General features: G+C 36.6%; 2 protein-coding genes across 2 annotated transcripts; one reads left to right on the forward strand and one right to left on the reverse strand.

Annotated features, from left to right (window-relative positions):
- The first annotated feature begins 4,236 nt into the window (after positions 1–4,236).
- On the forward strand, positions 4,237–9,358 carry LOC106443733 (cystine lyase CORI3-like). Its single transcript, XM_013885286.3, has 7 exons — positions 4,237–4,914; positions 5,021–5,360; positions 5,444–5,662; positions 5,812–5,871; positions 6,004–6,159; positions 6,264–6,357; positions 6,756–9,358. Exons 1-7 carry the CDS (start codon positions 4,667–4,669, stop codon positions 6,908–6,910), a joined length of 1,272 nt encoding a protein of 423 aa, XP_013740740.2. The 5' UTR covers positions 4,237–4,666; the 3' UTR covers positions 6,911–9,358.
- A 3,711-nt stretch (positions 9,359–13,069) lies between these two features.
- LOC106441967 (uncharacterized mitochondrial protein AtMg00810-like) lies at positions 13,070–13,969 on the reverse strand. The gene has a single exon (XM_013883711.1). It carries the CDS (start codon positions 13,967–13,969, stop codon positions 13,070–13,072), a length of 900 nt encoding a protein of 299 aa, XP_013739165.1.
- Positions 13,970–26,695: the final 12,726 nt, after the last annotated feature.

Here is a 26,695-nt window from a genome sequence, read left to right on the forward strand (position 1 = left end):
AGATAAAAAAACTAAAGTAGCATGTTGGACATAGTGTATTGTTGTTCTGTTTCCTGTTCCTAGTTGTATGCCGACCATCTAAACTAATGCAAAAATTTAGTAAAGAAAAAAATATTGGACATATGCGACGTTATACTGAGAGAAATCATACTTTTTCTCTATCTTCGTCATCGTCATTATCAAAAGACCAACATTTTGTTTTGTTATCAAGCAAAACCAAAATGTTAATAAATGCCATTTAACCTCCTAATCGTTAATAGTTGTACGATTTTGATTTGATGTTAAATGCTCAATTCCTAGAGATAACATGACAAACATAATATTTTTTATATCTTGATCTCAAATTTGAAAATAATTTTATTGAATTACATTTATATAAATTTAGTAACAATTTGGTAGATTGTTGCCAAATGAAGAAATAAAAGAAATACTAAAGCTATCATATTCTTCAATCGTGAGAATATATATTATGACCGAATAGAAAACAAATATAAATACTGAAGTAAAATTTACGTTGAGAGAAATCATATATAATCATTAGTAGACTTGTTCTCTCTTTTCGCCATCGTCATTATTGATAGACCAAAAGACCGAGTAGAAATATTATCAAAGAAAAACCAAAATGTTAATAAAATGGGAATATGGTTTATGCCACTAAATCTCGTAATAATCATTAATAGTTGTATCAGTCATCTTTTGAGATTATATTTTAGATTTTTAATTTAAAAGTAAAGTATATTAATTAAAGAAAAAACCTCAATCTTTCAAATTCAAATACAAAATTCAAAATAGATATTGTGAAAATTTCTTTTATCCAGTGGTTTATCATGTTCATTCTATACGAAAAGTTTTGATTTCAGATTTTAAAAAATCCAAACTAGGTAGAACATTGGAAAAAAATGTTTACAGGAATCCCCATAAAACAAAATCAGTTTTTGTGTAACTTATAAAAAGAACTTGGAGGTCACCAATAAAAAAACATGATTCTGGTCCAAAGCGTGACTTTGTAGCTAATTTCACATTGGAAGGATTAAAAAGTTGTTCATTGTTTCTCCCTCGAAAATTTTAGAATAATTTTTAGAGAAAATATAATTTAGTTTTTAATTGATGAATACAACTTTAAAAAGAAATGGATTTTCCCTCCTAAATCGCTTATTCAACAGCTGACAAAAAAAAGCTGATTATCCAACACCGCACGATCTGTTGTTATTTCATTATATTAGTGATTTTATTTTAGCAAATTTTAAAGTCATAATTTTAAATATTTTAGTGACAGTTTAGTAAGAGGGTAAAAGGTTGACAAATGAGGAAATAAAAGAAAGACCAAAGTGCCCAATAAAAAAAGAAATACTAAAACTGTCATTCAACAATCATGAGGATATAATTACAACTAAATACAAAACAAATATAAAATACTAAAGTAACATGTTGGACTATGCAACATTTACGTTGAGAGAATTTCATAGATATTAGAAGACTTCTTCTCTCTGTTCGTCATTGTCATTATTAAAAGACTGTTTTGAAAGACCTGGATTAAGTAGTTTTAGGTTTTGTTGGAATGAAAACGCCGATTAGAAATATTACCAGAGCAAAACCAATATGCTTTGTGTAGCAAAAGAAAAAAAAAGACCCAGTATTTTATTTTAAAGCTTGCAAAACCAATTTATTATTTTTTTTTTTGCAAAACCAGTATGTTAATAAACGGGAATATGGTATATGCCATTTAACCTCGCAACCATTAATCATTGTGAAATTTTGTTGTCATGTTAAATTCTCAATCCCTGGAGATGACATGTACAATTCATAGTATAAAATAATCGTGAATATCCATTTTGACAAAGATAATTTTATCTTCAATAAATTTTAAAGAAACAAGACACGTTTATTTTATAAAATAATTCTATTTTAATAATGGATATAACTATATATTATTATCTAAATTAGTTATCATATATTTATGTTTCTATTTCTTAATTTATTTTCTAAATATTTTAAATTAATGTGTTAGTTCATTTTAAATTTCAGAAATATTTTAATTTTTTAAGAAAATATTTGTATATCTTAAAATATATTTACATACACATATTTTATATAGTCAAATAGATATTTATTTTAGATATATATATATATATATTAATTTTATGTACATAATATATATTAATGTAAATAAATCTATATTATTATTTGCGAAATAAATTTTCGCAACGAAACTCTCACGTTAAAAGTTAGAGTGACTAATATCGTTTATGTTCTTAAAGAATTTTTATATATAATTAAAAAAATTATTAATAAAGTTAAACTTTAAAATAACATAATTCTTATATATTATGTTGTTATCTTAAAATAAAATTTTTATTAAAATTTAAAATTAAAATATAAAAAATTACAGTTAGATATTAATAAAAAATTTGTATAAAGATGTTTTCTAAAACATTTTTAATATGTGAGTGTTTTTAAATTTTGACACAATAATAAACAAATATATATTTTTTTTTGTTTTCTAGACTGTTTTTAATATGTGAATGTTTTTAAATTTCGACACAATAATGAACAAAAATAATTTAGTGAAAAAAAAATCATATATAAATTAAAAAATGTAAACACATTATATATTTGGCTAACAAGGAAATTCGTTGGTATCTCTTGGAACATCAGCGATAAGAATACAATGACATTGAGAAGATTAGAATGGTTTTACACGCAACAAATAAATAAAAAGTGCTCATTTTAAAAACAAAGAAAATGAAGAAGAAAAGTTATAGGAAATTTACGGTATACTAGCTAGACGTGTTAGTTCTTAGTGTTCCACTTTCATGGCAGTAAAAACCAAATCTCTTTTGGTTGTTCACGTGTTGACACCAAACTTTGCTATGAATTTTTTTTTTTTTTTTGAAAAAAAAGGTTAAAACCCGGATCTATTAAAGCCACAGACCAAACTTCCGGATGAGAGGTGTAACCCACTGATAGATCTTCTCCCGGATATTCAAATTAGTTGTAAGCATGGGTCTATATCCGCTGGTCACATGTGGAGTTAATACTTTCACACTAGAGAAGAGTCGATCCCTGACCTGGACCAACATGGTAACTCCTACTCTAATAGAAACCATTAGATCACCACCACGATGTGCATGCATGATATATATTTTAGAAAACTACCGAATGGATATGAACATATTTTTATATTGCTATTATATAAGTTGTTTGTAAATATTTTTAAGAACTTAATGTAAAATTATATTAAAACATTGTTTATAATGAACAAAAGAATGTTAAAAAATCTGATAAGAGTAAATATGACGATTGTGTATAAATAAGTTTATCAGTTAATCAACAGAAACAGATAAACCTTTATACGCTCCTGGCTTTTCTAGAAGACGGAATTTCGTATCTCTTGTAAGTTAATATTTTTTCTTCAAATAATTTATTACTAGGAGACTCGGCGCGGGATGAAATAATAAATATATATTGAATAATTAAAAATTCATTATCTACTATTTATATAATTAAATTAGTGCGAACATATAAATAAATTTTATAAATCGAAAAAATATTTTTTCTATTTGATATGATATATAATTATATTTAAATGATAGTAACATATATATGATATATTTTAATATTAATATTTATTAGATGATGTTTTTTGCTCATATTTTTTTATCATTTGTATCTGTTATATCAAAAAGTCTAAATTAGTGATAACAAAATTTTCACTGTGGGATTAATGGTTTAAGTAATTTATAATATTTTAAAAAATTAAATTGTCAATATTTTTTCAAATTTTTTATCAAAAAAATGTTCAAAATAAATTTCAAAATTAAGATATTTATGTATTTTTATATGGCATATAGTTTAATTTAAAATGATACATATATTTATATATCTTTTATTTTTGATACTTATTAAATGAGACTTTCAACTTATATTATTTTTTAATTATTTGTATCATGTCATAACAAAAGTTTTGAATCATATATCACAAAATCTGAATGTGAAAATTTTAACAGTTTTAGTAATTTATACTCGTTTTTTAAAAATTCAAAATATAATATATAAATAATTTTTTTAATTTTTATTATATGGTTACTATGATTGTTTAATTTATTTTAATAGCTTAAAATTAAACAAATATAATTATAATACACACTTATTTTTATCAAATTATTAATTATCATATATACTTTAGTCACATTAGGCAATTCCATAATCTTATTTAAAGAAATAATGAAGCACATTAATAATGCATTTATTGTGGTTTAGTAAAAAACTTATTATATATTTAGATGAACCAACTTATTTCTCTAAATATTCTAAGAATCATTCTAGTGATAACACATGGCTAAAAAAAAATGTTGCAATGCTTCTAAATAATATACATACGATAATAAAATTTGTAATCACTTTTATCTGAGGAAACCCACTTTCAGACGTGCAGAGACATCATTACTAGTTGTCAATATCAAGTGCTTTATGTCAACTTGTTAATAAAAAGTTTTTTTTGGTCAGTTTGTTAATGACAAGTTTTTTGTCAACTTGTTAATTACAAGTTTATAGAAAAATGTGAAATATGTGGAAACTTTTACTATATAAACTCTCTCGTAGCGATGAGAGTAATTCACAACAAACAAAATCTAATCCAGAGTAAAGACACTAGACGCAAAAAAATATGGAAAACAAGTGTTGCGGTGACTGGAACTTCAGCGGCAGCTATGCGGCCAGGGAAGCCTCAACTGCCCACCTAGGCTTTTACTCCTCTAAAATCTTGGCTCAGTGCGATTTTGAGAAGACCATTTATCCTCCTCTAGGTGAACCCGCTTTGGCTCACGATGTGGCTGAAAATGCGGTTGTTCAAGCCGTGAAGAATGGCAGAGGAAACGCTTATGCTCCTAGTATAGGCCTTCCAGCGGCCAAACAGTAATATATTCTAATATACGTAGATAGAGCAATAGAAGTATCGTTTATCATTTTTAGCCTTTTTTTTTGTTTGAAAATAAACTGTCCCAATTTATGCCATCATCAGGGCCGTAGCAGAGTACCTAAACCGTGATCTTCCAAAGAAACTGGCACCAGAAGATGTGTTTATGACCGTTGGGTGCAAACAAGCCATCGAGCTTGCGGTTGACATCTTGGCTAAACCAAAAGCCAACGTCCTGATTCCGAGCCCTGGCTGGCCATGGGAAGTAGCTCGATCCATCTACAAGAAACTTGAGATCCGCAAATATACGTTCCACCCCGAAAAGAACTTTGAGATCGACTTTGAAAGCGTCGGAAAGCATGCGGATAAGCACACGTTTGCAATATTTATAATCAATCCTCACAATCCCAATGGGAACACCTACTCCAGAGATCATCTGGAGAAGGTGATTTACATATATATTGTCTAATTAACAGTATTCACATATGGTCTACTCTTTTTGATTATGCCTACATTAATGAATCGTAGCTTGCTAACTTGGCCAAGAAACTCAAAATAATGGTGGTTTCTGACGAAGTTTTTCGATGGACTGTGTTTGGGAATAATCCCTTTGTTCCCATGGCGACTTTCTCGCATATTGTACCCGTGATGACACTTGGGTCCATATCGAAGGGATGGTGTCTCCCCGGATGGCGAACTGGCTGGCTCGCCCTGCACGACCTAGATGGTGTCTTTAAATGCACCGAGGTCTGGTCCATTTTGTTCGATCTCACACTTTAAGAATATACATGATATGTAACATTATTATATATATTATATATACTATGTTTGCTATTAAGAGTTCAAAATGTTATTCTTATTAGTTTTCTTGTCCTAATCTTGTTATATATGAACAGGTCGTGAGTGCTGCTAAAGAATTTCTTGGGATAACTTCTAAACCACCAACTGTTATCCAGGTACATGACTTTCTAGTTTGAACAGTACTTCTTGTAACCAGATATAATAAAATATGTTATGAACCTTCTTTCAACTTATTACCCAATTTCATTTTGTTTATACTTGGTGAATTTTTCGATTTTATCATGCAGGAGGCTATTCCTACCATCTTGGACGAGACTCCTCAAAGTTTCTTCGATACTAGGCAAAGCTTTCTGAGACACAAAGCGGAGTTGGCTTATTCTAGGCTTGATGACATACCTTCCCTTAAATGCGATTTTATACCTGAAGCATGCACCTTCCTATGGGTATTATATTTTTATCACGTTTCCTTAAGACTTAATTATAAACCTTTTTATTATTCTTTATTTTGAAACCATTTTGTAAGTTTTTGAATCATTTCTTCTTGCAGACCAAACTGATTTTACACAAGTTTGTAGACATTAAAGATGATGTAGACTTCTGTGAAAAGCTTGCTCGTGAAGAAAACCTTGTCGTTTTGCCAGGTATTAATCAACAGTCCCATGAATTACCTACGATCAACGCGTAATGGCTTAGCATTGAAGACACAATATAAACTCGATCTAATTTTATTAAGAATCCACATCTAAAGCATATATCTTAGTTTATTAGGAATCCCCTTCTAAAGGTTGAGAGCGAAAGTATATGAAACTTATTATAGCTCATATTATATCACTCAACTTGAACCGGAATTGATCAGATCTTAAATTTGTATGATTGATCTGGTTCTATCCGTGATACCTACTGAAATCAACCATTGATGAGATTTTGCAGATAGTGACGTGTTTCGAACCCCACATAGGTCAAAATAAGTTGTTGGAAATCTATCAATTTTAACAGTTTGTAACATAGTAACATATATGTTGTGTTCGATTGCTTTTAGGGATTGCTTTTGGTGATCTGAGTGGTTGGGTGAGGCATTCTATCGACATGGATACTCTTACTTTGGACATAGCCTTTGATAAATTGACGGACTTCTGTGACCGCCATACGAATTTTTCATTGGCAACGGCCAGTTCCACTACAGATGGAGCTTAATTCGCTCATCAAATAAATGGGTCAAATCCGTATCTTGGCCTAAGTCTTTTTTTTTTAAATATATGCTAATAAATGGCTGTTCTGTTGAGTTGAGATAAATCATGAGCACTCTCCTATTTTGTAACAAATAAAGTTGGTGTACTTATCACCAATCGTGTGATCGTTTCTTTTGGTATTTCGACATTTTGATGTATTTCTACTTTTTTAAATGAAGTGAAGAAATTGAAATTTCTATTCACTTCTAAATAATATGGATTTTGGTTTGAAAATTTCGTTATGGTACATTGTATATTATTCTCTTAACTATTTCAAAATACATAGGTAATGTCGTATATTTCTTTTTTTTTTGAATTATACAGAGGTATCCTGGCTCCACATAAGTGATCCAGACTAGTCACGTGTTGCCACGTGTCGGTCCTCTGTCCCTGGCGATGCCGAAATGTTAATTTCCCAGTGGCCGGGATTCGAACCCAGGTGGCGGTACTCACAACTGTAAGCCCTTTACCACTAGAGCTAGAAGCCCCGGTTAATGTCGTATATTTCTCAAAAGCATAATACATGAACAATCCGAGATTTACATGAACATATATAAGACTACATCATATAAATTTAAAACAGATTTGTCGTTCTGGCAGCGAGAAAGAACGTGAGTCATGTACGAATGGCTGAATTCTCCACGGGATCTTACAAACATCTTGCATCCGCCGCGTGACACCTATACACTACCTAATTTACTTAGCGCTTAAATAAAACATAATCAATAAAGTAAATCTATTTGGGGTAATTTGAAAAATACACTATTTATGATTTGAAATTTGAGAAATACACTTCTATTTTACCTTTTTGAAAATTAAACTTTGTTTCATGTGATAAGACACTTTTATCCTGGTTTATTTAGTAATTAAATTTTTATAACTAATTAATTTATAAATATATAACTAAACTAAACTTGTAAATATTATTGCTATTCTTATTATTATAGTAAACATTTATAGATGAAAACAGTTCGTGTTGTTGATTGCCGGTATTTTCACACATACAAGGATGGATGGATTGAATCAATCATACACAATTTTTAAAGAAATTATCTGCAACTGCAAGAGTTATTCCGTGTTCCAGATTCACAAAGTTCATTAGATTTCATCGCTTCCCTAGAATCGTTGCGTGATAATCAAAGAAGAAAGTTATTGTAAGAATAAATTGTAGTAAAAGAGAAAAGATACATAACGCACCATTTGCTTCCTATATTTCCTGTCTAGGTTTGTTTAGTGTGTGTCTAATCGTACATCAAAACAAAAAATTTCAATCAGAGGAAGTGATCATTTAGTTATTAGAGTTGAATTGCAGTATGATTTGTCGTTCGATGTAACTTGCAGTAAAAAGTATGTGGTAAAAACTGTAAGTTTATGTGGTAAGTTTTGCAGTAAAAATAAAAGTTATCATTTATTAAAACTTATGACTGGTAACATTTTTGATGTATAAGTTGCAGTATGAGTTCTAAATAAAAAATTGAATATATAAATTGATAAATAATTTTTTTTATTAAGCTCTTTTAAAAACAAATAAAAAGAAAAAGAAAATTTATTTAAAATAAGTATAAAAAGTTTGAAAAAGAATTTTCAGTATATATTATTTTCTAAGTATTATATAGAAGATTTGAAAAAATTATTAGAATAATATAAACAATCATGAAAGATATATTCATTAAAATTAATAATTTATAAAATCTTAAAATAAAACAAATAAATATTACCCCCACTCTCCCCCACACCCACCACCAATATTCCCAATACGTTTGCATCTTATTTGTTCAATATATATTATTTTGTAAAAGGTGTTCACGATTTTCATTTTTCTTAAAACAAAAAAAAATCAATCAAATTAGTAATTCAACTTCTAAAACATGGAATTTTAGTTGATGTAGGTTTATGTTTTGAGTTAGCAAATTTATAAAGGGTCTAAGTCAAAATTGTAACTCAAGTACAATACATCGTAAATCAAACCTAAAATAAAAAAAACTAAATTTAATGCATGATTGGTAACATTTTTGATTTGTAAACCTAACTCAAACTTAATCAATGGTAACTCATGTCACCAATCAAAGCCATTGTTACAGACGTTTGTGTTATTGACTGATGGGTTGTTGTTTATCTTTAAATCATAAGAACAAAAAAATACTGGAAATTTGCTATTGATCGTAGTTAAATCTGATTGTTGTTGATTTTATTATAAAAATATGTTTTTTTCAAAAGCATACGATTCTAAAGTGATTCATGTTTTTATTAAAAAAAAATAGATATTAAGATACTTATAAACATTGCAATTGGATAGTTTGGTAATTGCATTTAGGAATAAGTGTAGTTTTCCAAAAATATATTAAGTGGTAAAAATTTCAAAATAAAATCTCTAATGAAAGCATTTTTCCAAATTTTCCCAATCTATTTCGATCTGATATTAAATAATATAATATTTTATAAATTTTGAATTATTTATTTATATTTTTATAATTATACAATTTTATTACTAAAAGGATTTTCTATATTTTTACATTTTTTAAAAAGATTATAATATTTTAATCATAATGTCATGAGTTTATTTTATAAAATATCTACATATTTTAAAACTAATGTTTATTTTTTTTTGATAATTACACAATTTTATTATTAAAAGGATTTTCAATTCTTTTTACAAATTTTTAAAAAATTAAGAAAATTTTAATATATTATGAATTTATTTTATAAAATATCTACAAATTTTAAAATTAATGTTTAATTTTATTTTTTGATAATTATACAAATTTTACTTTTTCTTATTTTCTCTTTAATAGTAATAATAATGAATAATGTAAAACGAATCTTTGTTTCTTCCCTTTTCAACCATTTTAGCTTCTTTTATTATACTGTATTAAATATGATGTAAATTATAAATAGTAAAAAAAAAACTAATTATTAGTTCACTATACTTTAACGAAACTCTATGTTTTAGGTTTTAATATTTCTTAACCATTTTTAATTTAGAAGTAACTATGTCCTTTTTTATTGACTGTTCCTGAAGTTGATGTGTTTCCCATTTTTACTTAAGCCTTCTTATTTTTTCTCTATTCACTTTATTTATTTCATAAGTACGTTTTATAATATATTTCAGGAGTTTATTGAAATCTGAAAAGAATATAATTATTAGAAGTTAGTTATGCTCTCTGGAATTCTGTAAAATTTCAACAAAATTTCACAAATTAAAATTATTGTTAAATTTATTTTAGGGTGCATTTGCTGAATAACCAACTTTGGCATCAAAATTAAGTGAGTGACATTGATTTTGACGTAATGTAATAGTTATCATTTGTTGTAAAAATAAAAGTAATAGTTATCATTTATGCCAATTATTATCCGGTTTTGCCCCTTCTTCCTGTAATCATCCAGTAATATTATATTGTTAGATATGACTTGGTCAAAATAACATAGGATGAAGATTAAATTAAGACTACTTTATTTGATAGAAACACATGCAGCCACGTACCAATTTAATCCATCCAAGAAATTTTTATTGCTGGTCAATAATGAATCACTATTATTTACAAACACATCACGTAAAAAAACTCATGTCACAAATTTATATACAACATATTTATTTACTATATGCAGTAGAATGAGTGGATAGAAACATAAATTAAAAAAAAAAGTGTATAAACCCTAAACCCAAATATAAACAGAAAACCCAAACATAAATTTTCAAATACTAAACCCTAAACTCTAATCACTAAATCCTAACTCAAATATAAACTTTAAACCCAAATATAAACACAAAACTCAAATAGAATGGAACAAAATAAATAACATAGTAGATATTGGTGAAATTATAAAATGTCTATGATTGCATGAAAGAAGTTAATGCTCACCTCAACCATACCCTCTCACCTTCTAATTACTAAACCCTAAATTTTAGTCACTAAACTCTAATCCAAATATACCCTAAACCCTAAACCTAAATAAATAGATTAAGCTAAACCCTAATCAATGAAGTATTAACCCAAATAGAATCTATATAATATGGTTTACTATACCTAAACCTTTACTTAGTAAATCTAAACCCTAGGCAGGAACCTATAAACCCAAATACAATCTATAAATTGTTTTCCAATATTAAACACTTGAAAGCATATTTACTTGGTTTAGCATGTTGCATATCTTATATTTCATATAGTCTAAGTAGTATAGTAAACGAATGTTCCAAATAACCAAATTTGTCCAACATTCGAAAAATGAATTTTATATTACAATCAATCACACAAAATGACAAAGAAGAGACCTATCAAATTTTAAAACATGACATATTATTACATTTTTAAGGAGTAGTATAGAAATATGTCTCAAATAGTATGGTAACCGTACATAGATACCTATACTTAAGAATATATACTATACTATTAATTTCACCAAATATAGTATAGACGGCGAGTTCATCTTCTTCAATTCTTTTTTTAGACAGGCTGATACACATTCATTTCGTTCACCATCATTATTCTTCACCACTATATAGAGATTGTCTTCATCTCCTCTCTTTTTTCCAACACGATGATGCTTTTACCGACTCGCCGTCGTTGTTCTTCATCACTGGATATGTAAAAAAAAAAAAACAGAAACGAAAACAGAGTATGTAAACAAAATTATGATTGTGAGAATCAATTGATTTAAGAAAAAAAAGGAGAAAAAAATGAAAGAGTTGTTGTGTGTGCTCACCGTCTACGCTTTCATCGTTGTCTGTTCTTCACCACTGGATCTTTAAAACAAAACAGAAACGAAAATAGAGTATGAAAACAAAAGCATGATTGTGATAATCAATAGATTTTTTTTAAAAAAGAAAAGAAATGAAAGAGTTGTTGTGTGTGCTCACGGTCTATGACTTCATCGTTGTCTTTTCTTTAGTACAATTGATTGTTCTTTTGGTGAAGTATTGAAAGAGAAGAATTATGTGACAGAAGAAAATGTATGATTTTGTTGATAATCTGAAGATGAAAGAGAGACACTGGAAAGAGATGGTGGAGTAGAGACGTAGCGGTGGTGGCGATAGATTAGAAGATGTGGCTAAAAGTTTTTTATATATTTTTAATTATTTTTGTTAGTAGGTTTCATCGGTTGGTTGAAAAGGGTAATATGGCGATAATCTATAATGTGTACCGTGTATATTAAAAAAACAGGGCTTTTCGGTAGTGGGTGAATTATAATTTGTTTGATTGATGTATGATGCAATTCCCCTTTATTTTAATCATAGGAAAAAAAATCATGTTATAGAAATTTTATTAACTTAAAAATTGTCAAATAAAACTTCAAAAGCCGTTGAGATACTGACATTTTTAAAACTAATGAATAATTTTTACCCAAACACAAAAACTGCTTAAAAAAGTTTTTTCACAAATAATATAATGTTTTCTAAATATATTTTTTTAAATATATTTTAATGATATTTTTATTAAATAAAAAAATATAACCTAAGGGCAATAATTTTTATGTGCGCTTTAGGCACCACGTGAGTCCGGATCGGCACTGATTGTTGATTATATTAGTCTGGTTTGCAAGTTTTAACGATATACTTAAAACTTACGCGGCTTCTTTTTTGTCGGATTTATTTTCACTTTCTAAATCGCGGTTTGATCCATACACCTTTTAAGTTGCATTCATATCAAACTGGTTAACCTAGTACACACAAATACGCAGTGCCTGTGTACGTCTTCCTGATCTCAGACAAGACAAACAAACATGTGCTTCTTTAATTACATTCTCATGAGTGATTTTCTTTTGGTTTTGTAGTATTAGTTGTACATGAATGTAACCCTACAAATAGCTCATTAGTGAAAATTGATTAATCTCCTTGAGGAGAGTTGTTGTATTGACATAGCTTATATAGCTAGAGTTGTTACAAGAGTATTGTAACTACAAAAGATTGTGGTTTATCTATTAACAGATATCCCTTCTATCACCCTTCCGCAGTCGAATCATGGCAGGAGGGAACAAATAGAACTCTTACGTGACCAAAAGCTATTTTTTCTCGTACAAAATGAAGATAAATCTCAACATGCTTCGTGCGTTGATGACAGACAGGATTTTGGGTCATGTAGACTGAACTTATATTGTTACAGTAGACAATAGAAGCTTTGGAGAGAGGTTAACCCAGCTCGAGCAAGAGATTGTGTATCCAAGTGAGCTCAGCTACTGCATTGGCTATACCTTTATACTCTGACTCTGCACTTGAGCGAGAAGTGGTAGGCTGTCTTTTTGAAGACCAAGAGATGAGGTTAGAGCCTAAGAACACGCAGCATCCAGAGGTAGAGCGACGAGTATCAGGAAAGCCAGCCCAGTCCACGTCTGAGTAAGCTACGAGTTCATCGATGCGCCCTTTGAGGAGTTGTAAGCCAAAGCCTGACGTTCCTTGGAGATATCGTATAATGCGCTTGAGAGCATGAAGATGAGGAAGTCTCGGATCATGCATATAGAGACATATCTGATGAACTGCATATGATATATCTGGACGAGTGACTGCTAAATATTGAAGAGCGCCCGCAAGTCTGCAATATTGAGTAGGATCCGGAACTCGTTCACCTACATCAGCCATGAGCTTTAAGTTTAAGTCCACGGGAGTAGCCAGAGGTTTGAAGTCCTTCATACCAGCGTGATTAATAATGTATGTAGCATAGGCTTTTTGACTGAGGAAGATGCCGCCATTGATGAACCCAGCTTTAACACCAAGAAAGAAGTGTAGTTTACCAGAATCGGACACTGGAAACTCTGTTTGTAACTTCGCAATAATCTGGTTGAGGAATTTGTCATCAGACGCAGTCAGGATAATGTCATCTACGCAGAGAAGAAGAGAAGCTCGGCGTGATCCTTTGTTGAATATGAAAAGGGAGGCATCACTGTGACTGCATTTGAAACCCATGTTAGTGACAAAAGTAGCAAAGCGAGAGTTCCTGGCACGAGAAACCTGTTTCAAGCCATAAATGGCTTTGTTGAGCTTGCACACATAGTCTGGAAGTTCCTTGTTTTGATATCCCGGTGGTTGATGCATATATATGGTTTCATCGAGAAGACCATGAAGGAACGCATTTTTGTCATCGAGCTGATGTATTGGTGTGGGAACCGAAATTCGCACTGTCGATTTCCGTTTAAATAAGGAAACTAAGAAAACCCTAGTTTCCCAGAGGACCCGGATATCTGTTAATTACCACACGTCAAGCAATCAGAACACGAGAATAACAACGATAAAAATAAGAAATCGAAAAGAGAGCAAAGTAGATCTTATTCCGAATCTGCGTATGAGCGTTACAACAAGGTATAAGCCTGGGCTCGAGAGCTGTCGGCGAGATTCCTAGTTCTAGCAACCCTAAGACGGCTAAACCTAATTGAGTCGCAGCTCGAAATAACAAAAACGGAAAGTTGCCTAAATCGCTCTAAGTGCTAAGTTTGCTCTGAAAGAGTTCTCCCCTCTGCTCATCGCCTAGGACTCCTTATATACTAGCTCCAAGGTCGGTTTACGCTTTTACTCTTCTGCCCTTAAGCCGTCATAGCATAAAAATGGAGATATTCCATTTTTCCCGATCTTCACAATTATCTTCAAAACTTCCGTATTTATCCGCGGAAACTTGACATTTATCCTTCCTCGTGGGCCAAGCGCGAACCATGCTGTGGTTCACGGGCTTTTGGTTAAGAAAAATCGTAGGATGGGCCTCGAGTCGTGTTTTAGGTCCCTTTGGGCCGTCTTCCGACTCGACACGTTTACTACGAGTTTTCCGCGGTTTCTAATCCGCGAAGTTTGATCGATGAATTAGAATAGCGGGAAACATGGACTGAGCTTGCTACGGTCTTCGGGAGATAGCATTCGAAGGTTTGACGAGAATGCAAAGACTGGTGTCGTATCGATGTTCGGAAAGGTTCAATCGCTACACAGCGACCGAACTTTGGCTCGAGCCCGGTCGCTATGTAGCGACCGAGCGAAACGAGTGTTCGGTCGCTACGTAGCGACCGAGCTTCGGCTTGAGCTCGGTCGCTACGTAGCGACCGAGCGGGATCGCTCGGTCGCTACGTAGCGACCGAGCTTTGGCTCGAGCTCGGTCGCTACGTAGCGACCGAGCGGGACGATCGCTCGGTCGCTACGTAGCGACCGAGCTTGGCTGAGCTCGTAGCGACCGAGCGGGACGATCGCTCGGTCGCTACGTAGCGACCGAGCTTTGGCTCGAGCTCGGTCGCTACGTAGCGACCGAGCGGGACGATCGCTCGGTCGCTACGTAACGACCGAGCTTGGCTGAGCTCGGTCGCTACGTAGCGACCGAGCGGGACGATCACTCGGTCGCTACGTAGCGACCGAGCTTTGGCCCGAGCTCGGTCGCTTCGTAGCGACCGAGCGGGACGATCGTTCGGTTTGAATCCCAAAGAACACTTCTTCGTAAAAATAACCTCGTATAGGTTATTTTTACGAAAATTACATCCCTTCTTTTACTAACTCTTTCGGAAATACGATCTCTGAGGATTTTTGGGTGGTAATTCCGTCGTAACCGTTTTTGACCCCAACAGTTAGCCCCCCAGCCCGTTAGGATCATGCATGGGGGATCCTAGCGTGCGGTTAGGCATGTTTGGCAAGTTAGGCGTGATGGATGGAATTAATATGCGAAAGTCCGAGCTTGAATAGTAAATCCTCATGTCTTATAAGAAGAGAGGTAACTTGTTCCATAATTTTTTCACTTTCTTGTTTTTCTCTAAGATCTTTCAAAAAACTTTCTATCTTTCTCTCCACCCTTTTCCTCTATTCTCTTAAGAGAAGTGTAAAGATGTCGAGCAAGAAAAAGATTGCGAAAAAAGGGTCTTCGTCCGCGAGTCCTTACGAAGAGCTCGTCGTTCCGAAGATGGAGTTCGGTCCTCACTCGGTGCATCCTGCCGAGAACGAGGCATGGTGGGTTGCTCATTATGGCTCGTTGATCCCTCCCAAGGAGAAGCCATTCCCGGTCCTGGTCCATCGTGGAGTCGAGGAAGAGGACGCAAGCAGGACTACTGACGAGTTTCTCGCGACGATGCGGTCGTTCTACCACATCCCGGATGTTGTGGAGTTCTGGGTTCCCTGCCGCGGGGAATGTGCTAACAACCCCCCGGAGGGTTACTTTACTTGTTATGAGGTGTTCATAGTGCGTTGTCGCCTCTGGTTCCCCATACCCGAAATTCTCGTCCGAGTGTTGGACCGCTTCGAAGTCGCGATAAGTCAGTTGACACCCCTTGCCATTCAGCACCTTATTGGGATCTTGATCCTAAGCTATGAGCATGGCCTTTCCCTTTCCGTCGATCATTATGAAGCGCTTTTGAGGCTTCAACTTGTCAAGGATACGGATAAGCATAGGTTTGTCCCTCGGAAATTTATGTCGGTGGTTAAGAAGTTCATTTCGAACTTCAACTTGTGGAAGAAGTTCTTTTTCTTTGTTCGTTTGGACGCTGCGTCCGTCGAAGAGAGTTGCATTCCACTGTTCCGGAGGTTGCCGAACAATCGTCCCTTCATCAATCCTCTTGCTCCGTTCCCTGAGGACATTATCGCGGTGAGGGATCTTCTCAGGAATGGTCCCTTCTTCTGGACTTCTTTCACGCCGAGAAGGGTTCGGAAGGCACTGAAATTTGTGCAACCTGGTCCAGCTTTGGACGCAGATACGGGAAGCGACTCCGAACCCGACGACCAGAATCCCGTCGAAGCTCCGACGGCTGCGCCGGAGTCGAGCTCTTGGAAGGGAAAAGATGTCGATCTTGGCGACATAGAGTTTTCGATGGACGACTCTATGCTTCCAGGATGGGATCCGAACCTTGCTTACGGCGACGGAAGCGGTTCGAGCGAGGCCCCCATTCCGGACTTCGATGACTTCTTTGCTGGGCTGCCATCGGGTTTCGATGCTCCTCCTCCTACGAAAGAATCGGCGAGGCCGAGAGTCGTTGCGTAAGGATCTCGCATCATCAATGGGGTTAGTTTTTTTTTGGGATTTTTTTAGTGATTATCCTATGTATGGATTTGTAACATGCCCATCGATTTTGCAGGGCCTGAGCTTGCTGGGCTCGGCCATCGAGGCGGGTCATAGAGAAGCCATGGTCTACCGCTTCAAGGCGGAGAAAGCGGAGCGGGATCTCGCTCGCGTGCAAGGCGAGATGCTGGAGCGAGAGGCACAGCTTACTCGTGATCATGCGCGGGCTGTTCGTAGAGCGGAGAGGAAAGGCAAAAGAGAAATCGTCGAGGTGATGAAGACTCGCGCATCTCAGTTCCAGGTTGAGTACGGGAACCTTAAGAATGCCTTTACCTCGGTGGGCGACTTTCGCGAGTGCCGTGGTTCGGTCGGAAGTCTTTGGAGGACGCAAGCCGACGACTATGTGTTTGAAGAGGAAATGAGCTTGATGAAGAGTGGGATGAGTGACCGTGCCCACGCTGAGGCGCTTATCCCTCCGATCGACGAGAGGATTCAAGGGTTCTGGGATTCCATCCCGGTTTCTCCTGATACCGAGGAGGTCCCGATCGATTTTCACGATGGTGGCGAGGAAGTGGATCGTCCTGCGGATGCGTTTGGTGCTTCGTTGTCCGGGGACTTTGACTTTGGATTATGAGGGATGGATCAGTTATCCTTGTTTTCGGCCGAATGTGGCCCTTTGAATTTGGATTTCGTTTAGGCCAAGATGGCCGTATTTGTATTTCCGGGACTGGCCGTTGGTGGCTTTGAATCCCTTGCCGCTTTACGCGGTTTATTTATATGATAAATGTTTTGTTTCGAGTTTTTCCTGAGTAGGGTTGAAGTAAATACGAGTTGTCGTCTCGTATGTAGTTCTAATTAGACGTTCAATCTGTTGGTTCGTTCGTGATTTTCGTAAAAATTTATCTGTCTTTACGATTTTCGAGAACATTGAGATACGAACGGAGAGGCATGGTTTATGATCTCGTATCTTTTAGATATCATGCCTTGAGATGTTTGAGACCAGAGCGTTGGGTTTAGGGCAAGACCTAGGTTTACTTTCGGTTAAGGTTTGTGCGGTGACTAGCCGGCTATCGTTTTTCCTGTTGCGATTTCTTCCTGACTCGCACCGGTTTAAAGTCCGCGATATGTTCTCGGCTTATATGACTTGTATGGTACGAATCGAGCATCTTCTCAGAATCAACTGGAAGTGCTAAACCAAAATTTCGGATTTTTGTTGTAGCGCGCTTTTGTCCTTGTGCTGGACGTTTTTAAAGATCAAAAGAGTGATCGGATTGCGTTTGTTTAAGACGGCTGGCGTGTTCGTCGGGGCCAATCGACGAACGGGGTGTAAAGTTTTTGGTGGTCGCGTTCGGACAATTTGTTTAGCATTGTCCTCGAATTTTAACTTTTTGCGACGTCTCGCAGTTATTTTCGAGGATTATGCGTGTATTTTTGCGTGTTTGAAAGGTGATAATCTTTACGATTTTTGGGCCGGATGAGGCCGCAGACGAGCGTAAACTGAAGCGTAAGCGTTTTCGATAAAAAGACAGTGTATATTGTAAAAATTTTTATGTTTCTAAAAACTCGATTACAATAATGGCGATTGTGGGAGTATACGAGTATACGCACCCACTCCCCCCCCCTTTTTAGAGAGGGGGATAGCTGAACTCGTCTTTTGACAAGCTGCCTACGTACCCCTTTCGAGGATCAAGCCATCTCGTAGTTCTGTTTCATGCCGCGAGTGTTCTTACTCGGCGGTTGGTGTCGCGATGTCCGCCTTGACCGTGTCGATCGTGGCTGGGTCGACGCTATTTTCCGGATGTTCCGGTTGAGTTGTCGCGTGGGCTTCGGATTTATGTCGAGCTTCGACGTCCGATGCGTTTGCGTTGACAGACGATTTTACTTCGTCCTTGTGCGGGGCGCTTTTGGCCGAAGATCGATCTATCTTCGCGCGTTTGCCGTTTGCAGAAGCCGTGATTTGCCTTAACTTATGCTCCGCGAGGAAGCATAGTCGCGACTGTTTTTGGCATCCCCAGATGGCCGCGACTCCGCTCGGCGTTGGGAACTTGAGACCCAGGTGGTAAGTTGACGGAACTGCCTGCATGGCGTTGAGCCATGGGGTTCCCATGATCACGTTGTAGATAGCGGGATGGTCGACTACCGCGAATTCGACGATTTTCGTGATCTCCTTGGCCATGACTGGCAATTGGATTGATCCGAGAGTCATCGACACTTCGCCTGAAAAACCCGTGAGTGGTTTTGGCGTCGGAATTACCTCTCCGAGTTCGATACTCATCCGCTTGAGAGTGTCGCGGAAGATTACGTTGACCGTGCTTCCCGTATCGACGAGTACCCTTCCGACTTCTAAATCTCGTATGACGAGATCTATGACGAGCGGGTCGCAGTGAGGTTGGTCGATACCGCCGGCTTCTTCCTCCGTGAAGGTGATCGAGCAACTTTGGCCGTCTCGAGGAGGAGACCATGTAGGCCAATTTGCGCTTGATTCTGCCTTCCGTTGGTAAGCCTTGATGGCTGACACGGTATCGCCGCAGTATTGAGATCCTCCGATGATCATATTGACTCTGCGACGATTGTTATCGTTCCCTTTGTCATCCGGCCTCCTACCGCGTTTATCCCCAGGTTGGTTTCGTTGAGGAGATTTTTCGGCGGGCGGATTTCTGTCCGTCTTTGGAGGCCGATCAGAATCGAGGATGAGATCCTTGACGCTAGTTACTTCCGAAAGCTCTCCAGCGAGCAGCTTCGCGGCCAGTCTTGCTCCTAAGACTTTGCAATTAGTCGTGGAGTGTCCTCGGGATTGGTGGAACTCGCAGAAGGTGTTCTCGTCATACCCTTGATTGCGAGTCCATGTGTTGCCCGTGGTCCGGCCTTGATCCGAATTGATCGCATAGTTATGCGCTCCTTGGAGATCTTCCCCCTCGTGATGGACGTACTTGTCGTTACGAGAGTTCTTCTTTTTCCCCTTCGGATCTGCGTCTTTCGAGGATGGTCTTGCCGGCTTATGTTTTTGCGATAAGACTTTAGTTTCTTCCTCCACTATGATATAGTCCGTTGCTTTGTGGAGGGCGTCCTGGATCGTTCGCGGTTTGTCGAGAGTTATCCATTTTCTGAATTTCGACTTGTACCAGAGCGTCTTTCTCAGCGCGTCGATGGCCACTTTGTCGCTTATCCCGCTGACCCTGGACATTATCAGTTTGAACCGACTGATAAACTCGCGGAGGGGTTCGTCTTCCCTCTGGGAGAGACTCCAGAGATCAACATCGGAGGTTTCCCTGTCTATGAATACAGAGTACTGTTTGAGGAATTCCGATGCGAGCTGTCGAAAACTCCCGATGGTGTTGCGACGAAGGCGTGCGAACCATTCGAGCGCTGCTCCTTCAAGATTTTCGACGAACAGGCGGCAATAGCCGGCATCCTTTTCGCCGTCCTTCAGTCTTGCTCTTCCCATCGCGATGTGGAAAGCCTGAAGGTGCGCTTTCGGATCGGCCGTACCATCGTACTTCGGTACTTTGATCTTTCCCGGATCGGACACCCTCATGTCCGAAATGCGACTGGTAAAGGGGGTCTTTCGAGCTCCTTCCAGCAGTCGATCGATCTCGGGGGCAGCACTAGTAGCATGATGGATTTGAGACTTTACGGCTCTCACTTCTGCCGCAGTCTTGGTGATGTAGTCGCGAAGATCGCGGATATCCGATGTCTCGTCAGTGGATTTCCGAGCCTGTCGGCGCTTACTGCGAGTGAGCTCGGTTTGCCTTTCGGCCAGCTCCTCTTGTTCGTTCCAATAGGCGACTTCTTCTTCTTCCGTCATTGGTTTTTCGAACGGGGAGCCTTCCCGAGCGGATCGGCTTCTGGTCCTTCTTGGATGTCTGTCGACATCCTCGTCGGTGTCGTTGGAGACATCGCTAGGATCCAGGTCAATGTGTTCGGCTTCGTTATCCTCCGAGTCCTTTGCAGGGAGCGGAAGACTTTCAGAGTTCCCCTTCTCGATGGGAGACTTCTCGCTGGGGTTTTGACCGGAAGGTCGTTCCCGCGCGACTCCTGCTCTATCGAGTGGGGTGGCGAAATCGAGCCTCTTCCCGCGGATTTTGGTGGTTCCGCGGGGACGGATAGCTTGGGTCCTTGCCGTTAAGGTTTCAACCTGTTTGGTCAAGGTATTCACGAGCTTATCCTGTTCTTCCGACCTTTTTTCATAGGTGGCGAACATCTTTTTAAACTCCTCGAGAGTCGCGGCGTTGGCTTGCGCGTTGGCCGCAGATACGTCCGCTACCGGAGTGTGGAGATCGGTGCCGCTGCCTCCGTTAAGGGGAGTTTGCACGTTATCCGCGTCGTTGGTTGACATGTCTGACTGTGTGTGGCTTTTGCGGGTTAGATTGATCCGTAAGGCCCCCTCCTTCTAGCGCCAAACTGTGGGAACCGAAATTCGCACTGTCGATTTCCGTTTAAATAAGGAAACTAAGAAAACCCTAGTTTCCCAGAGGACCCGGATATCTGTTAATTACCACACGTCAAGCAATCAGAACACGAGAATAACAACGATAAAAATAAGAAATCGAAAAGAGAGCAAAGTAGATCTTATTCCGAATCTGCGTATGAGCGTTACAACAAGGTATAAGCCTGGGCTCGAGAGCTGTCGGCGAGATTCCTAGTTCTAGCAACCCTAAGACGGCTAAACCTAATTGAGTCGCAGCTCGAAATAACAAAAACGGAAAGTTGCCTAAATCGCTCTAAGTGCTAAGTTTGCTCTGAAAAAGTTCTCCCCTCTGCTCCTCGCCTAGGACTCCTTATATACTAGCTCCAAGGTCGGTTTACGCTTTTACTCTTCTGCCCTTAAGCCGTCATAGCATAAAAATGGAGATATTCCATTTTTCCCGATCTTCACAATTATCTTCAAAACTTCCGTATTTATCCGCGGAAACTTGACATTTATCCTTCCTCGTGGGCCAAGCGCGAACCATGCTGTGGTTCACGGGCTTTTGGTTAAGAAAAATCGTAGGATGGGCCTCGAGTCGTGTTTTAGGTCCCTTTGGGCCGTCTTCCGACTCGACACGTTTACTACGAGTTTTCCGCGGTTTCTAATCCGCGAAGTTTGATCGATGAATTAGAATAGCGGGAAACATGGACTGAGCTTGCTACGGTCTTCGGGAGATAGCATTCGAAGGTTTGACGAGAATGCAAGGACTGGTGTCGTATCGATGTTCGGAAAGGTTCAATCGCTACACAGCGACCGAACTTTGGCTCGAGCCCGGTCGCTATGTAGCGACCGAGCGAAACGAGTGCTCGGTCGCTACGTAGCGACCGAGCTTCGGCTTGAGCTCGGTCGCTACGTAGCGACCGAGCGGGACGATCGCTCGGTCGCTACGTAGCGACCGAGCTTTGGCTCGAGCTCGGTCGCTACGTAGCGACCGAGCGGGACGATCGCTCGGTCGCTACGTAGCGACCGAGCGGGACGGTCGCTCGGTCGCTACGTAGCGACCGAGCTTTGGCTCGAGCTCGGTCGCTACGTAGCGACCGAGCGGGACGATCGCTCGGTCGCTACGTAGCGACCGAGCTTGGCTGAGCTCGGTCGCTACGTAGCGACCGAGCGGGACGATCGCTCGGTCGCTACGTAGCGACCGAGCTTTGGCTCGAGCTCGGTCGCTACGTAGCGACCGAGCTTTGGTTCGAGCTCGGTCGCTACGTAGCGACCGAGCGGGACGATCGCTCGGTCGCTATGTAGCGACCGAGCTTTGGCTCGAGTTCGGTCGCTATGTAGCGACCGAGCGGGACGATCGCTCGGTCGCTACGTAGCGACCGAGCGGGACGATCGCTCAGTCGCTACGTAGCGACCGAGCTTTGGCTCAAGCTCGGTCGCTACGTAGCGACCGAGCGGGACGATCGCTCGGTCGCTACGTAGCGTCCGAGCTTGGCTGAGCTCGGTCGCTACGTAGCGACCGAGCGGGACGATCACTCGGTCGCTACGTAGCGACCGAGCTTTGGCCCGAGCTCGGTCGCTTCGTAGCGACCGAGCGGGACGATCGTTCGGTTTGAATCCCAAAGAACACTTCTTCGTAAAAATAACCTCGTATAGGTTATTTTTACGAAAATTACATCCCTTCTTTTACTAACTCTTTCGGAAATACGATCTCTGAGGATTTTCGGGTGGTAATTCCGTCGTAACCGTTTTTGACCCCAACAATTGGCCAGTTGTTGGCAAGGCTGACTTCGAGGACTGTTCTGATTGTAACTGGTTTCACAACAAGACTGAAAGTTTCATTGTAATCCACGCTTTCTTCCTGAGACTTGCCATTGGCCACCAGTTGCGGTTTGTGTTTAAACGGTTGTCCATTTGCATCCAACTTATGCTTGTATAGCCACATGCAATTAATAATGTTAGTGTTGCTTGGTCTGGGAACCAGATCCCAAGTCTTAGTCTCAATAAAAGAGTCAATAACATCATCCATTGCTGGTTTCCAGTTTGGATCCAATAAGGCTGTTTTGTGACTAGTAGGCAGAGGCGAAAGTGGAAAGTAAAGTAAACTGTTTCTTTGGCTTTTTAATACCGAGTCCGCATTGCATGAGTAGGAGCAGGAACGGTTTGAGGTTGCGGTAGAGAAGGAACAGAGGTTGTGGTTTGAATATTTGAAGTAGTTGGCTGATGATGAATAGCAGGACCCGGCTGGGAACCTGTTTGAAGAATAGCTTTAAACAAAGGAGATGGTTCATCATCAGCTTGAAGAAAGTGATACTCTGATGATGATATAGCTTTTTCTGCAGCTGGGAAAATTGTCTCATCAAAGAAAACGTGACGAGAAAGTATCATTTTGTTGGTCTTTAGATCAAGACAACGATATCCATTATGTTGAGATGGATAACCAAGAAACAAACAAGGTGTTGATCGAGGAGAAAGTTTGTGAAAATTAAAATGATTGAGATTAGGAAAACATAGACACCCAAACACTTTAAGATGATCATACTTTGGTTGTTTGTGAAAGAGAACAGCAAAAAGGATTTGGTTCTGAATAGAAATAGAAGGCAAGATGTTCAATATGTGAAAACTCATTGAGAGCTTCAAACGGATGAGTTGTAAAAGTATTCTGTTATATATTAGATCATGTGCACGAACACACAAATATGATCATGCCCTCAGATTAGTTTTTTTTTTTGTATATGGAAATAAGATAGTTTAGGCATTGGACTATAATTCTTTAAATTATAGCTTTATTCAATTTGCATATAGCATATCAGAAAAAACTCAGTTTTGAAGAGTTCTGAAGAACACCACGAAAGGAGTGTTGTCGGTTGAGGATTCCGAGAGTCCTTAGGGGGATTGTCTTTGTGATTCCAAGATTCGAAAGGGCAAAATAATTTTTTTCAAAAACAACTCAGCTTTGAAAAATCTGTTTAGGTATTGGAATGTTGTTCTTTAGACTAATTTTGAAGAACAAATCAGTTTCCTTTTTGCAAATTCCTAGAAAACACTTGGAAGTCACCAGTGAAAGATATCATTCTGGTGCAGATCTTGAATTTTTAGCTAATTTCACATTGGAAGGATTCAAATGTTGTTCATTATTTCTTCCTCCTAAATTTTTAGAATATTTTTTAGAAAATATAATTTAGTTTGTATTAATTAATATAACTGTTAAAAGAAATGAATTATTTTCTCCTAAATTAATTAATACAACTGTTATATTCAAATGTTGTCATTTGATTATATATATTTTTAGCTAATATTAAAGTCACTCTTGAGCAATTTCGTAATAGTTTAGTAAATGGTTGACAAATGAAGAAATAAAAGAAAGACTGAAGCTATCTTTCATCAGTCGTGAGAACAAATTATGACCGAATACAAACCAAGTATAAAAAACTAAAGTAGCATGTTGGACATACACAGGGCCCTCTAATAGCATGTGTTAGTGGAGCGGTCAAACATGGCCCAAACTTTAAAATAAAATAAATACTTATGAAATTTTTTAAAATAAATATATAAATTTGGTTTAAAATTTTAAATTTTTACTGCATTCTTAAATTTATAATATATAATTAAAAGAGAAACGTCAAATATATATAGATAAAATTATTAACTTTTAAAATTATTTCATTACATTGTTAAATATATAATTAATTCAAAAAGATTTTTTCTTGTAATGAATTTAACATCAATTCAAAAAAAAAATATATAGTTAATATTTTTTTTAAACAGGGCCTTAGTATAATTTGAGACGACCCTGGACATAGTGTATTGTTGTTCTGTTTCTTGCTCCTAGTTGTATGCTGATCATCTAAACTAATGCAAAATTTTAGTAAAGAAAACAATGTTGGACATATGCGACGTTATATTGAGAGAAATCATACTTCTTTTCTAAGTTTGTCATCGCCATTATCAAAAGACCGATTAGAAATGTTACCAAGCAAAACCAAAATGTTAATAAATGCCATTTAACCTGTACTAATCATTAATAGTTGTACGATTTTGCTTTGATGTTAAATGCTTAATCCCTAGGGATAACATGTCAAACATAATATTCTTTATATCTTGATCTCAAATTTGAAAATAAATTTTATAGAATTACATTTATGTAAACTTAGTAATTAATTTGGTAGATTATTGACAAATGAAGAAATAAAAGAAATACTAAAGCTATCATTCTTCAATCGTGAGGATATATTATGACCGAATAGAAAAGAATATAAATACTGAAGTAACATTTACGTTGAGAAAAATCATATACAACCATTAGAAGACTTGTTCTCTCTTTTCGCCGTCATCACTATCAAATAACCAAAAGACCGAGTAGAAATATTATCAAAGAAAAACCAAAATGATAATAAAATGGGAATACGATATCCTACTATATATTAATTGAGAAGTAACTTTAGTGATATTTGTTTATGTGTCACTCATATGAGAGCTCTCTAATTAATTGTTTTAATTTGTTTGGTTGATGATTTTTTTTATTTTTGATTTACTTAACTCAGTTCTAAAAAAAAACTAAATCAAGAATCAACTTATGTCAATAACCAAACAAATAATACTTACCAATAATGACTATCACAAATTTGTATTTAAGGAAATTGTGTCATCAATGCTAGATTTTCATTTATTATAATGTTTCCAGTTATATCTAGCTAATATTGTAACTTTTGGCAAGTTATAAAAAAATTAGATAACAAAATATCAAATAATATTATGTATAAAAACTACTTATAGAATACATGTTAAATTATAATTTATATTAAAATATATTTTATTCGTATAAGAGAGATTTAAAAACTTCCTTTGCATGTTCTATAGATAATAAAAACAAAATACAATTAGTGGTTAATATTTTTTATTACTTATGTATTATATATATAATAATATGCAAAATTATATATAATATAATTTAGAGTAAAAGTAAAAGTAACTCTTGATAAGAAACATATTTAAGCTTTTCTATTAACAAATATATAAAATCATTAAGTACTGAAGAAACTGTTAGATTATTTCATACATTTTAAAATGAAATGGTAAAGAAAAAAGAGATTTAAAAACTTTTCCTTGTATGTTATATATATATAATTAAAAAATCAAATGAATTAGTAATTAGTAATTTTAGTTAGTTGTGTATTGTATAGATAATGATATACAAACGTGTATATATAATTTAATTTTAAATTAAAAAGGTAAACTAAATATAGATATACAAAACAAAATGAAGTTGCATTTTCCATCAAAAAATCTGTACAAAACAATATGGTTTTTACAAATGAAAAAATTATGTTATACATTTTAAAAATACATTTTTAAGCAAATTCTGTAAAAATTATTTTGCATATTATATAAATAAATA

The sequence above is a fragment of the Brassica napus genome, chromosome A3 (genome assembly GCF_020379485.1).
Source record: "Brassica napus cultivar Da-Ae chromosome A3, Da-Ae, whole genome shotgun sequence".
Taxonomy (NCBI): domain Eukaryota; kingdom Viridiplantae; phylum Streptophyta; class Magnoliopsida; order Brassicales; family Brassicaceae; genus Brassica; species Brassica napus.